Source organism: Nerophis ophidion, linkage group LG10, assembly GCF_033978795.1.
Source record: "Nerophis ophidion isolate RoL-2023_Sa linkage group LG10, RoL_Noph_v1.0, whole genome shotgun sequence".
Lineage (NCBI taxonomy): Eukaryota > Metazoa > Chordata > Actinopteri > Syngnathiformes > Syngnathidae > Nerophis > Nerophis ophidion.
The window spans coordinates 24789117-24803792 of NC_084620.1; the positions used below are offsets into that span (position 1 = coordinate 24789117).

The following is a 14676-nucleotide window of genomic DNA, read 5'->3' on the forward strand; positions in this document are numbered from 1 at the left end:
CTATTGTTTACATTTACAAAAAGAGAGATCAAATTCCTTGTGTGTTGAACATACCTGGCCAATAAAGCTGATTTGGACGTTTGATAATTTGTATTTAATAGTGGAAATTAGTTCAAAACAAGGTTAATGTGTTGAAATGCACAAGGAGTTTCACGAAATTAAAAAAATGCTGGCAAAGTTTATCTTTGGTCCATTTTGTTTACCATAAAATACGTAGTGAGTGTTCTTAATCGGTGCCATGTTTCCTCCTCTCCTCATCATCATTTGGCACCTAAACCTCCTGGACCAGCTCATCAAGCCTATCCTCTTACAGGGTGTGGCTGTTAAATTTTTAGGGAGGACATTTAGAAACATTAACTTTCTAACCATACAATAGTACCAAATAATACATTTAATTTTTTGTGCCTTTAGTTCGGTAGTCCCTTACATTTCATTACATAGCCAAGATGGTGACTATAGGTTGTATTTAGTCACATAACTTTTGAACAGAAGGGAACAAACTTGTGGTCGACCAAACCAATATGGCTAATGTGCAGCAAACAGCTTGCAAACTATCCGAGTACCCAAGGGGCCTTGAAATTAACACTAAAAGCAGATACAAGCAAAAAAAAAAAAATCAACCTATGCAATAGAATCGATTCCTATAAGTTATCTAAAAAAGATTTGTTGAATGATCACAAGGATTATCTGTTGGTGGAGTTCCCTGACATGTCAAACTATCTGGGGCGCCAGACGTCATTCTACACGATAAAACAAATGAAAACTTAGAAAAGCATGGAAGCCTACAACTTATTTGTGTGTGGCTGGATCAAGGACATTGTTATGAAGACTCTCGTGCATCATTTTTGCTTGAGTAAGGTTGCATTTCATAATTTAACTTAATTGCAAACAATCTTGAGACTTTGTACTGGTCTATTTGAACAACTTCAAGCTGGCGTCTCATCCATTATTTCCAGGTTGGTGCTGCACAACGCCAGCTGTTATGCCCAACAAATAAAGCAAATACCGTACTGCCCCTTTGTGAAGAATAGGTGCAAATGTGTGGAATTTATGGAACAAGGTAACTTGTGAGTGTTATATTTGAATTGTTGAGCGATCTGTGTAATACAATTTGTTTGCTGGCGCCGGCTGTACGAGTTCATTCATTACATGTCTCTTGCATGGTAACATAAAATTAATGGATTTACAATGGGAAATCTTGTCCGTCTATCTGTGTTGGCCCTGCGATGAGGTGGCGACTTGTCCAGGGTGTACCCCGCCTTCTGCCCGATTGTAGCTGAGATAGGCGCCAGCGCCCCCGGTGACCCCGAAAGGGAATACGCGGTAGAAAATGGATGGATGGATGGATGGATGGGAAATACTTAACTTTAAAAGTATATGAAACAAACAAAGGGATCACTGCAAACTTATGTGTTCTTCAACTTCACTCCCTTGGACTGAAGTGCTATTGAAAAGATCGCCACTTTTCTAGTCGTGTTGTAAAATCTTTTGCCGCTTCTTGATTACCACCTGAGGAACTCTGAATAAACATTTATCCTTTTCGCAATTTTAATGTTCCCAACAGCCTAAAAGAATGCAGGCAACATCAGGGTAATGACAGTGCACTGCATTTTGCTGTACTTTTCTCAGTGTGAACAAGCTTTTGCACTTGAAATGTGAAGTGTAAATACAGAAGACACACCAAACAGGGGACTTCAACATGGGAAAATGTTTTTCAAGCTCTGACTTCTCCTTGGCATTATCAGGAGCCATTAATCCCCCTAAGCAAAGACTGGGTTACAGTGTACGTGTTTTCTGAGGATATGGCGTGGCACACTTCCTGCCCCCTACTTACTGTGTATCGTGTGGGAACTTGGTACGCCTCTGCAGTTTTCTTGTGTCAGGTGGATCGCACACCAACTAGGGAACTTTTCATGTTCCCATATTTCCTGTTTGTAATATGACTGCCTTCTCTTCTTCAGTCATCATGAGGGGCAGTTCTCTCTTCCAGCAGCCATTGAGCTGCGACCGTGCTGGCGTAGATGACGTATGACCATGAAAAACACTTGAAGCATGTAAAAACACACACGTGTTGTGCTAAAATATTTCAATATGACACCATTTACACTATTTCTAATACTTCAGGTTTTAAAAAGTCAATGTATATTAAAAATAATTTAAGTCTGCCAACGTTAATGCGCAGACCTTCAAAGTGCACCAACAGCGACCCAATATGGAAGGATGCGGTACTGCAGGTTGCTGAGTCACGCTCCGGTATCTTCCTTCCTGAGACGCCTTGTGAAGAATAAGAACCAAAGCAATTTACAGTAAAAATGATAGTTTAGTTTAGTATTTATTTGAAGGGACACTGCACAGAGAAATTAAGCTCAAAGAAAAATGTGCCCTGCACCAGATAGCTGCCATACTTGCCAACCCTACCGAATTTTCCGGGAGACTCCCGAATTTCAGCGCTTCTCCCGAAAATCTCCCGGGACAACCATTCTCCCGATTTCCAGCCGGACCTGAGTGAGGACAGCCTGTCATCACGTCCACCTCTTCCTCCATATAAACAGCGTGCCAGCCCAGTCACGTTATAACATCTACGGCTTTTGGAGAGTGCACAACTGCACTCACAACAAGGAGACTATTACATATGTCTCCGTTATCCATGGGTTTATCTATAACCCATAAAGTCAGCAGACACGAGCTATTTCTCAGCGTGGTTATTCCAGCCCGCGGCACTTTAATACACTGACACACATCATCCGTAATCCCATCATGCATTGCTTCAAAACTAAGGCAAGTAGTAATGTCCAGAAAAAAGACAGTGACAAGAGAATAGAACGAGAACGGACTAAACTTCTTTCCTGCAAATTAAGTGTCACAGATGCTGCCCTCACCTCATACTAGCCAACCCTCCCGATTTTTCCGGGAAACTCCTGATTTTCAGTGCCCTCCCGAAAATCTCCCGGGGCAAATATTCTGCCGGACAAGAGTCTTGATGGCTGCCATGATTGCACGGTCTTTAGCGTACTCTACAACTTGCTGTCGCACCCGCTTTTTGAACTGCATGTCGGTTCAGATACATGTTGTATGCGGCTTCTACAGGCACACGTCAATGACTGCAAGACATACTTGATCAACAGCCATGCATGTCACACTGAGGGTCACTGTAAAAACAACTAACACTGTTACAAATATGCACCACACTGTGAACCCACACAAAACATACCAAACACTATAAAAATGGGACTCATTCCTTGCCTGCTTGGCACTCAGCATCAAGGGTTGGAATTTGGGGTTAAATCACCGAAAATGATTCCCGGGCACGGCACTGCTGCTGCCCACTGCTCCCCTCACTTCCCAGGGGGTGATCAAGGGTGATGGGTCAAATGCAGAGAATAAATTCGCCACACCAAGAGTGTATGACAATCATTGGTACTTTAACTTTTAATTTTAAAACAAGAATGACAAACACATTGCGTGAAAACCTCCACACCATAACACAAGAGCTAACTCTTTGTCTTTGTAGCCTTTTTGCTATTGTGAGAAATACGTTTCGCTAGCAAATTTTAGGCAAAAATCCCTATTTTCAGATTGTTTTCTATGAATTACAAATAAAGTTAAATTGTTCAGTTGGAAGTTGACACCCTACTTAAGCATTGGAATTGTTAAATGGCTTTAAAATGAGCTGAAATACAATTTCAAAATGCTTGTGGAAATTATCCAGTTTAGTGGTTCTCAACTTTTTTTCAGCAAGTACCATCTTAGAAAACACTTCGCTCCCCAAGTGCCACTAATAAAATACAGTAGCATAGTGGTTCTAAATTTCCATTAAAAACAAGGCAGAGGTTTTATTTAACACGTGTATTTACATTTTTTACCACTGTACCTTCCACACAGTTTGAACAGTAACAATGTGTTTGAATATTTCATTATTTGGCATAGCACTACATGGAGCCTGTGTACCATACCAGTTTGAAACGCACTGATCTTGTTCCTTCACATGTTTAGCTGATATGCTGCCATTAAAGAGGAGCCACATCTAGTATGCAACATCTGATAAAAATGTGTCGTCTTAGGGACTTCATAAGTTCAAGTCAAGCACAAAGCTGTAAAACAGTGGTTCTCGAATGGGGTTACACGCACCCCTGGAGGAACTTGAAGGTATGCCAATGGGTACGTGAGATTTTTCACAAATATTCTAAAAATAACAATTTAGGTAGAAACGTCTGAATCTTAAACAGGAACAATAGAGAGTTTGTTACAACAGTTTTATTTACTCATAATCAGATGGTACAAAGTTGTATTGAAACGAAATGTTTACACAGACTGTCTCCGGAGTCAAAAGAAGGTGCACCCTCGTGAAGGAAATAAAGAGCGCACCCAGGCTTGGCCTTCCCTTCTTATTTATACACTCCATGATGGTCTGATTTGTAGCATAACAACTTATTTAACTGTCTAAAGTTCAAATGTCACCCCACCAAAAGAACTGGCACTTGGTCAGGGTGACTTGACCTCTTATGTCTGTCCCTCCAAATGCATTCAGTTTAGAGGTAATCGTAGGACAGAAATTTTCCACTACACAACAATTAAAAATTCCTTTATAAATATATTTATTGATTAATACTTCAACAACAGATGAATGTAAGTTCATAAACTGTGAAAATAAATGCAACAATGCAATATACAGAGTTGACTAGATTTTTTTGTGGACATGTTCCATAAATATTGATGTTAAAGATTTCTGATTTGAGAAGAAATGTTTAGAATTAAGTTCATGAATCCAGATGGATCTCTTTTATAACCCCCAAATAGGGCACTTTAAGTTGATGATTACTTCTATGTGCAGAAATCTTTATAATTGAATCACGTGTTTATTTTTGAAGAATTTTTTTTGTTATTTTTATATATTTTTTTCCCAAATAGTTCAAGAAAGACCACAACAAATGAGCAATATTTTGCACTGTTATACAATTTAATAAATCAGAAACTGATGACATAGTGCTGTATTTTACTTCTTTATCTCTTTTTTCCAACCAAAAATGCTTTCCTCTGATTAGGGGGCACTTGAATCAAAAAAATGTTCACAGGGGGTACATCACTGAAAATAGGTTGAGAACCACTGCTGTAGACGACCAACTTTGCCCCCCCCCCAAAAAAACGAACTTTCATAGTGAGAAAAAATACAAATGAAGGAATGGCATTTATTTTTCCAAGGGGAGCTCATTGTTAGTAGAAGTAAATGTAAAAATAATCATCTAGAAAGCATGACGACATGTTCTGTTTGAGTAAATTTTTAATGACTTGAAAAATCTCTCGCTAAAGTAAATGTAAAGTGATACTGTACTATGTAAATTAAGTAAGACAAGAAAATGGCGGCCTTTTTTGAAACTCAGTCAGAGATGGAGCCTTGGGTTGATCCGCTCGATTTCTGTTCACGCTGATAATATTTCTGTGGAAAGACAGCATACACGCTCATTAGGAGCAGATGAATACATGATGATGAATCATTAAATGTACCTTCAGGTTGTTGTAGTGTCTCTTACTGCTGCAGTGCTTTTCTTTGGCTGTGCTCTCTTTTAGGTAGAAAATGGAGCAAAGTTCACAGAAATAACCATGTTTGGGCACCACAAACTCTGTACCTGCACATAAGAAAAGGAAATGAAGAGTTGATCAATTGTACTAAAGTGAAATTTGGAACTATAAGAGTGTGTCATACCGAGAGGGTTGTTGGGTTTGAACGCTGGCAGTTTAAAGTTTGTTGAAACATATGGAGACTGAGAACGTGCTCGCTTTGTTTCTGTAGCAATAATGTCCGCCTCCCCTTTGCTCCCAATTGTAGTCTGTCTAAAAGATAAAGCTAAGTCCTCCTCCCTCTCTTTGTCCTGGTGGACGCTTGGCGAGGAGGTAGCTGGATGGTCTTTTATGATTGCTTCTATCCCTCTGTTGGTGTTCCCCTCTGCGAAAGAACAACATAAGGAAGCGGAAGGGGCAAGCGGTGCTACTTTGTGACACTGTGATGCTAACCAGGACTTTGTCTGCGTCTCTTCCAGCTGGGCGGGGTCATGTCTTCCGACTGTGCCTCTTCAACCCGTCCCACCTGATCCAGCGTCACAAAGGCCGTGTTGGCATCTAATGCGCAAAAAGAATTTAAATTTCATATTACCATAAACAAACCAACAAAGTGTGTGTAGATATATAGGAAAAAACACCTGTGTTTTTCTCGTCGTCCTCGTCGTCATCATCATCTTCGCCGCCTGCTCCGTCTAAAGTCAGCAAAGTCTACAAGAACCAACAAATGACCTTTAGTAATGTCACTCATGAAAGCTAAGTATCTCCACAACAGAATGAAAAATATCACCTGATTGTTCAGACAGTCCTCTGATTGATCTTCCTCGCTATGTTGGCGGGGAGAGTGTGTCTTCTGTTGAACCTTTTTTTCTTCCTCCATTACAATCTCATCCAGAGTGACCAGAGCTTGTAGCTCCCTGTCAGAAATGTCATCCAAAGTGAGCAGCTTTTCTTTATCCTTACTTCCTTCACATGGCTTCCTTTCCTCTGTTCCCAGGGTCATCTCCTCTACTACATCTGGGTTAAGCTTTCGCTCCCTTGCTCGCCTCTTCAGCTCCTCCTCCTCGGCCATGTCGTCAGAAAAATTATCCTCTTCCTCGCTCACTTGGTCGAGCTTCCAAACGCTGCTGTCTTTGTTAGGGTGCATTAGTTTGGGCTTGTCTTTCGCTTTCACGTCAGTTTCCAGTTTGAGCTTTTCACATGTGCTGACAGAGATGATGTCCTCACTAGGTTCTTCCTTAATGCTACTACACACTTTTTCACTAAAACTATCTACAACTTGATATGTGCCTTCCTCATATCGGCTGTCATTTATGTCCTCCTCCTTTGGACTATTGTGATCATGGACCGTCTCTTCCTCTACAGAATCAAGGACCTGGAATGTGGCCTCTTCTTCATTACCAGCATCTTGTTCCTGCTTTTCTAAAGAGACATCATGATGATGCTCACAAGAAGTCTGTCTGGTTTTTTTGGCTCTACCTTTCCAGTTATGCGGGGGCACTTCTTCAGGCTCCACCTGTGCAACCTCGCTTACCTTGTCCTTTGTCACTAGGCTTGTGTGTCTTTTCTGGCGTCCTTGTCGAATGTGCTTAGTAGATTGTGATGTTTCCAAATCATCTTGAATCCCCTTCTTATTACCATCTAAAGGCTCTACTTCAGCTGGACCTTCATTCAAAGAATCCATATTACTTGTCTCTAACTTTTCAAGTTGGTTGTCAGTCATAACCTCCTTTGGACTATTGAGATCATGAAGCGTCTCATCCTCTACAGAATCAAGGACCTGGAATGTGGCCTCTTCTTCAATGACAGCATTTTGTTCTTTCTTTACTAAGGAGGTATCTTGATGATGCTCACCAGAGGTCGGTCCACTTCTCTTTTTGGCTCTGACTTTCCATTCGGGCACTTCTTCAGCCTCTGCCTGTTCAATCTCTCCCACCTTGTCCTGAGTCACTAAGCTTGGGTTTTTTTTCTGGCGTCCTAGACGAGTGCGCTTAGTACATTGTGATGTTTCCACATCTTCATCTTGAATGTCCTTTTCATCACCACCTGAAGGCTCTACTTCGGCTGGACCTTCATTCAAAGAATCCATAATATCTGTTGTTTCCTTCTTAAGTTGGTTGTCAGTCATATCTTTCTTTGGACTTTTGTGATCGTGGAGCGTCTCGTCCTCCACAGAATCAAGGACCTGGAATGTGGCCTCTTCTTCATCGCAAGCATTTTGTTCTTTTTCTAAGGAAGCAACATGATGATGCTCACCAATGGTCAGTCTGCTCCTTTTCTTGGCTCTGCCTCTCCAGTTGGCAACTTCATCAGGCTCTACCCGTTCGACCTCTCCCACCTTGTCCTGAGTCACTAAGTTTTTAGGGTTTTTTTGGCGTTCCTGTCGAGTGCGCTTAGTACATTGTGATGTTTCCACACCTTCATATTGACTCTCCTTTTCATCACCATCTAAAGGCTTTACTTCAGCAGGACCTTCATTCAAACAATCCATAGCATTGGACTCTTCCTCAAGTGGGTCGTCAGTGGACTTTGGACTATTGTGATCATGGAGCGTCTCTTCCTCCACAGAATCCAGGACCTGGAATGAGGCCACTTCGTCCTCACCAGCATTTGGTTCTTTTTTTTCTAAGGACACATCACGATGATGCTCACCAGAAGTCATTCTGCTTCTTGTTATGTGTCTGCCTCTCCTGTTGGTCAGGGATGCTTCTTCATCAACTTCTCCCACCTTATTAAATTTTTTCAAGCTTGTATCGTCTTCAGAAGAGGAAGAGAAAGGGGGTCTTGTCTGGCGTTTTTGTCGAGTGCGTTTAGCATGTTGTGATGTTTCCTCAGCTTTATCTTTGGCCCTTTTCTTATCATCATCATCATCACCACTTAAAGGCTGTTTCTTGGATGGATCTTCATCCATACAATCTACAACTTCCTTCTCATGTCGATTGTCAAGCATTTCCTCCTTTGGACTTTTGTGATCATGGAGCATCTCTTCCTCTAAAGAATCCAGGACCTGTAATGTGGCTTCTTCTTCATCACCAGTACATTCTTCCTGTTTTAAAGAAGCATAATGATGATGCTCACCAGAAGTCAGTCTACTTTTTTTGGCTCTGCCTCTCAATTTGGGCGGATACGCTTCTTCATCATCAACCTCTCCCACCATATCCAACGTCACCATGTTTGTGTTGTCTTTCGAAGGGGAAGAAAGAAGTTGTCTTGTCTGGTAGTGTTGTCGAGTGCGTTTTGCATGGCAGGATGTGTCTTCGGCCTCATCTTTGTCCTCCTTATCATCACCGTCTAAAGGTTTTTTTCCAGCTGGATCTTCATTCCAAGATTCCATGATATTATTTGACTCTTCCTCCTCATGTTGGTGGTCAGTCACATCCTTCTTCGGACTATTGTGATCAGATCGGGGCTCTTCCTCAACTGAATCCCGGACCTGGATTGTGGCTGCTTTCTCTTCATCACAAGCATCTTGTTCCTTCTTTTCTAAGGAGACATCCTGATGATGCTCACCAGAGATCAGTGTGCCTCTCCAGTTGGGCAGGGATGCTTTGTCGTCAACTTCTCCCACCTTATCCACTGTCAACAAGGTTGTGTTATCTTCTGAAGAGGAAGGAAACGAATGTCTTGGCTGGTGGTGTGGTCGAGTGCACTTAGTATGTTGTGATGTTCCCACAGCCTTATCTTTACCCTCTTTCTCATCATCATCACCACCATCTTTGGCTGGACCTTCATCATGGAGCATCTCGTCTTCCAAACAGTCCAGGACCGTGAATGTGGCTTCTTCTTCATCACCAGCGTCTAAGCGGTCATCTTCACTTTTAGTGGTTTCGACTGATTTCTTAGGTCTTCCCCTTCCTCTTGTAGCTGGGGGACTCTTCTGTTTGTCTTTGTGGACAGGTTTAACTTTCTTGGTTGGTGTTTCTTTTCTGGTGGTTTCCTGTGAAGTTCTCGTCCTTTTCCTTGTTGGTGTCATTTCTTCATGACCTCTTTTCCCACTAGGGGCATCTTTTGTTGGGGGCCTTCCTCTTTTTCCTCTGCTGGATCTGGTTGTGATGCTGGGTTCTTCTTGTACTTTCTCAGTGTCAACAGAGTCTAAGATATGGAAAGTGGTCTCCTCATCCTTTATGGTTGAACCCTGGATCTTCCCTCGGGTGCTCCTCCTCCTATCTGGTGTCAATCTGCTGCTTGACTGTTGAACTTGGATATAATCAACAACCAGGTACTTCTGCTCAGCTTTAGGAGGTTCGGAGGTGGTGGGGTCCTTTACCTCAGCCTGATGCGTTTTTGAAGACTCATGTTCTTCTCTCTTGGATGCTCTGATTGAAGAAGTCACCCCACGCTCACTGTCAACTTTATTCTTGGTGGAAGTTGGCTGCTCTTCCACAGAATCAATCACCTGGTATGCTGCCTCTTCTTCTTCTAGTGAACTCATAGGGTCTTCTTTACAGAGCAGGCTTCCCGAGGTATCTCGAGGGTGTTTGTCATTGTCGTTTTTGTTTGTTTGACAGGATTCTGCTATCACCTTCTTATCATCTTTGTTTGTCTTCTGCTCGTCTCCTTTGTCTTTTAGAGGAGACATGAAAATATATTTGTTTGCTTCATCTACATTTATGGGTGTGTCAACTTGTGGAGAAGTCTCCTCTTCCTTGCAAATTTGTTTTGTGTCATTTTCAAGCTGGCTGATGGGATGCTGCTCTGGAGTTACTTGGACCTCAGTAGCGCCATCTCCAGAGATATTAAGCTCCTTGAGGCTGCGGTCTTCTGAGGAAGGTTTCTCTTCATCACTCACGCTGTCCAACACTTGAAAGTTTTCCTTGATTGCGACAGTTATCATTCTATCTTTTTGAGATTCAGCCTTTAACTCTTCAGGTTTGAAGGAGCTTTTTGACTTTTGAGACATTGAATGAGAAGATGGACTGCATTTGGATAAGCTTCTTGTGGAGGATAAGGGGCATTCAGAACTCATTGACTCTTTTGAGGTTCTGGTGTTGGTTTGTTTAGAAGTCAGGTTGGAGGAGAACTCAGTAGAACTTGTTTGGTCTTTTTCCTCCCCAACTTCATCCACAGTAACAAATTCATCCATTTTGAAAGGTTCACAAAACAGTGCCCAAGGAGGAATGCGGTCTTCAGTAAAGTCCACCTGAGATTAGATGGAAAAGACAGAAATAATGAAAATTAACAGTTTACTTAAATAATATATTGTTTATTTTATTTTCTCAGGCTTGCAGTGTTTTCACTGGCTTCCAATGAAAAAGACAAGAAACAATAAACAAGGAAATTGAGCTACCACAACTTACCCCTGCCTTGTCTCTTTTTCTACAGGAGGGAGCAGCATAAGGACCCACTGAGGCTCCCGGTGCTCCATCTTCCACTTTTGCTGTCATTTTCTTTTTCTTCTTGGCCACTGTTTTACCAACGTCATCTTTAGCCTTAGTTTGTTGTTGTGCCACTTTTGTTGTTCTTTCAGGGACAGCTGATGGAGCAGCAGTAACCGTGGAGCACACAGCAGCCTGGAAGCTGACTTTCTTCCTGTCCGTCTCAGGGCACAATGTAATCACACTGTGATCCATCAGACGCCTTTTCAAGGTATTTACACTGAAATCAAATCCAAACAAAGACCTAGCACCAGGTTTTACGTTTTCTATTACCATGACAAACACATTATAATCCATACCTCTCAAAACCTTTAACTTCACACCTGAAAACCAGAGCAAGGAGAAATATTGCTATCAAAATGCTTTGTCAAAAGGCTGCATACACACATGCATGGGCACACACACAATGAGATAGCACACCTACCGCAATTTTGTTGACAAATCATTGGATTTCTCCTCCATACACTTAACGCCTGTAGTGTCGGCCATTTCGATGCATATCTGTGGTGTAGATAGCAAGAGACAGAGAGCAATATATAGAGACAGATCGACAAAAAGATTTATAGAGATAGAAGGATATTTATGGAGAGAAGGCAAATCCTTTTTCTGATAGACACATGACACCTGGAGTAATTTGGATTGACAGTATTTGTCATGTACCCGATTATCCAGAGGCAGGAAGTTGACAACTTCTGCATGAGATGTGACAACACCTAATACATGTTTAACAATGTACTGGTTGCTCCTGGAGACATTCACACAAAGCAGGCGCTCGGCCAACGTCTCCACTTGTCCAACGCGCTGAAAGGAATAAAGCAAAGCATTCCTGAGGATCGACTTCCACTTCCTTTGTCACTAGCTCCTGGTTCACTCACAGCATTGCTCAGCTGCATCAGACTTTTGTACAAGTTCTCCTGTCAACAGAGTACATGTGAAATGATTAGTAATGTCATCGTAGCACCTTGACTGGTGTTTCCCAGAGACCATACCTCGCTGCTTTCTGGACACATGGGTGACAGGACAAAGTGCACAGAGAGGTTTTTGGTTTGGTCCGACACTCTCGTTTTCAAGTGACTGTTGAGAAATCGGCAGCAGGCGCTCCAATCACTGAAATGCACAAAGCTCTGCAAACCAAAATAGGCGGGATGAGCACATGTCCAAACAGTGTGTATGTCAGGTGATGGTTGGAGTGTGCTCACCCTCTTCTGGGTTGGCAGCACGATCACATTGTAGTACAGAGACTGAAGGTCCTTCTGGGAAATATATGGCCACACCAGCTTGGCCACTTGCTCGTAACTATAGTCTGCATTAAAACCTGTCAACATGATCGTGGGAGCTGTCACACCTCGACGCTCGGCCTCATAAATGTCAGCTTCTTCTTTGATAGTCAGAAACTCTGCAAAGACCACCACATGTGAGAGACGGCAGCCTCATTCCATGAGCCCATTGGTTACATCTCTGTGGGCTCTCACCTGGGATACTAAACCAGCAAGATGTTGTTGGGAACAGGTAGGGTTTCTGTGGTATGGTCAGCAAGAATGGAGAGTAGCTTCCCTCCGGAACACTGAAGTCTAATGTAGGAAGCGTTGCCCTGGCAACCGCTAAACTGCTGTCTGGCATGGCTTTCTCAGGAAGCATTGTTACTGTGAAGAAAAGCAAGCTTGCTATCGCTGCCTTTAAATTTCATATGATGTAGTCAGTCTGTCCCAGTGATCTTACGTGGAGCAGGGCATTTTATTTCAGGACACCACATCCTGTGGACCTCGTAGGCAGGACACCGATTCAGCAAAGAGCACCACACTCCGAAGCGATCAGCATCACAATCAGTCTCAAACTCAACAAATAGCTGCAACAAGCAGATTGAATATGACTAACCCATTCAGCATTGACATATCAGCAAGACATCTACGCACCTTTTTAAGGAGAGGCAGGAAGTTTTTGACAAAGCCGATCTTCCTTAAATCTTCCCGGAGGCTGATAGTCTCACTTGGAGAGATGTTCTTGATGAAGATAGTTCTCGACTTAAAGTCACTCACAGGCTGGAGTTTCAAAGGTAAAAGGATTAAAAGACAGAAAAATAATCCTTACATTCACAATGTTTTTATTTACTTACATAATTCATTATAGTCATCAGCGATTGGTAAAAACGAGCCTGGAACAAAAAATATTTGACTCAGTAACTAATATTGGCCCCTCCACAGCATTCCAAAGTGCTTACTGCGTACCGGCCACATGGAGACATATGTACCCAACACATGCAGTTGCAGTTTCTTTCTACAGCCTTTGAGTGCAAATGTTTTGTTCCTGCTAGCGATGTAAGCAGCCAGAACATCCTTTGCTTTCTCCATCTGAACAAATGCCTGAAGGTCACAAAGAGACATCCAATGAAGTCATTCATTAAGTGCTTTTGTGTCCATTCACATCTGGTAAGTGCACTGTTGTATAATCTAAGGGTGAAACGGTACGTGTATTTGTATTGAACCGTTTCGGTACGGGAGGTTCGGTTCGGAACGGAGGCGCACCGAACGAGTTTCCACACGGACATATTAAGTAGCGCACCGCACGGACAGACATAAGTAGCATACCCCACGTTGTGTAAACAATGCACACCGAGGCACAACACAAGTCATGCTAGCAACGACCGGGCTACGACAAAATGCAAAAGCCAGAGCTGGAAGACCCTCCTGCCTCATTAAGATCTCCCATTTGGAAACACTTTGGCCTTGCGGTGTGATACAACAATGGAGGAAAAGAGGTGGACAAAGTGAAAGCGGTTTGCGGACATTGTTCGGCAGCAGTAGGGTATGCTTCTGGCAACAGGTCAAAGATGCTAACCCATTTGAAGCGGAACTACCCCCAGAAGAGAAAGACGAGCGTGGTGCAAACAATGCTCCCCACCGCATTCAATCTGCCTCTCCTCGGCAAGTTAGACAGGGCTAAAGCAATAAAAAATGCTGTTGGTGTTTTTATATCAGCAGATTTAATTAAGACCATATTGCATTAAAAAATAGATTTTGACCCACTTCTATGGTGGAAGAACAATGAGCCCATATATCCTCTTACTGCCAAGTTAGCCAGGCACTACTTTGCCATACCTGCTACCTCTGTGCGCAGCGAAAGGGTATTTTCCACAGCTGGAGACATTGTAACTGCAAGCAGGTCTGCTCTTTCTGCAGACAACGTAGATAAACTAATTTTTCTGGCCAAAAATATGAAGATTGAGTGAAAGTTATCAGGGTTAAAGACTGGGGGAAAAAAACAAAAGTTAATCTGAGGCTGAGTTGACAGTTGAAACTGTTTAATGTTGCACTTTTCATATGTAGAAGAAAAGTGTTGTCATTTTTTTTAATCCGAGCAACAACTTGAAGCAGTTTAATGTTGAACTTTATATGTAGAAATGTTGCACTTTATATGTAGAAAGGTTTTGTTAAGAAACCAATTCTGAGCCTTATCTTATGTAGTTCTTATTTTATATATGGGGACGACATCGACCCTGGCAATCGACCCTGTGTGTATATGTATGTTATTGTTATCCTTAGAATTCATGACTGCCTGCTGTTGCACTGATCAGCCTAGTGGTGGCTCACATCCATCACACAGTTATTTCTATTTTTGGGCAGAATTATTATAGTGTTTCCAACGTTAAAAGAATAAAGCCATTGTTTACAAAATTGGTAAATAAATAACCAGAAAATGTTTTTTTAGTTTTTTTTCTTACTGTACTGAAAATGAACCGAATCGCGACCTC

General features: G+C 42.2%; 1 protein-coding gene across 2 annotated transcripts in view; it reads right to left on the reverse strand.

Annotated features, from left to right (window-relative positions):
* Window positions 1–5260: 5260 nt before the first annotated feature.
* LOC133560507 (uncharacterized) overlaps window positions 5261–14676 on the reverse strand; it is a 35344-nt gene continuing 25928 nt past the window's right edge. For both annotated transcript variants that reach the window (XM_061913105.1, XM_061913104.1), the window contains 18 exons: window positions 13154–13288; window positions 13042–13080; window positions 12842–12967; window positions 12648–12774; window positions 12401–12571; window positions 12128–12324; window positions 11918–12052; window positions 11804–11842; window positions 11589–11729; window positions 11353–11429; window positions 11228–11251; window positions 10851–11148; window positions 6344–10693; window positions 6195–6264; window positions 6010–6114; window positions 5702–5941; window positions 5503–5624; window positions 5261–5434 (listed from right to left, as the gene is read on the reverse strand). In XM_061913105.1, coding sequence (XP_061769089.1) covers window positions 5375–5434; window positions 5503–5624; window positions 5702–5941; window positions 6010–6114; window positions 6195–6264; window positions 6344–10693; window positions 10851–11148; window positions 11228–11251; window positions 11353–11429; window positions 11589–11729; window positions 11804–11842; window positions 11918–12052; window positions 12128–12324; window positions 12401–12571; window positions 12648–12774; window positions 12842–12967; window positions 13042–13080; window positions 13154–13288 — 6456 coding nt within the window. In that variant the 3' untranslated portion in view covers window positions 5261–5374. The remainder of the gene's footprint in view (window positions 5435–5502; window positions 5625–5701; window positions 5942–6009; window positions 6115–6194; window positions 6265–6343; window positions 10694–10850; window positions 11149–11227; window positions 11252–11352; window positions 11430–11588; window positions 11730–11803; window positions 11843–11917; window positions 12053–12127; window positions 12325–12400; window positions 12572–12647; window positions 12775–12841; window positions 12968–13041; window positions 13081–13153; window positions 13289–14676) is intronic.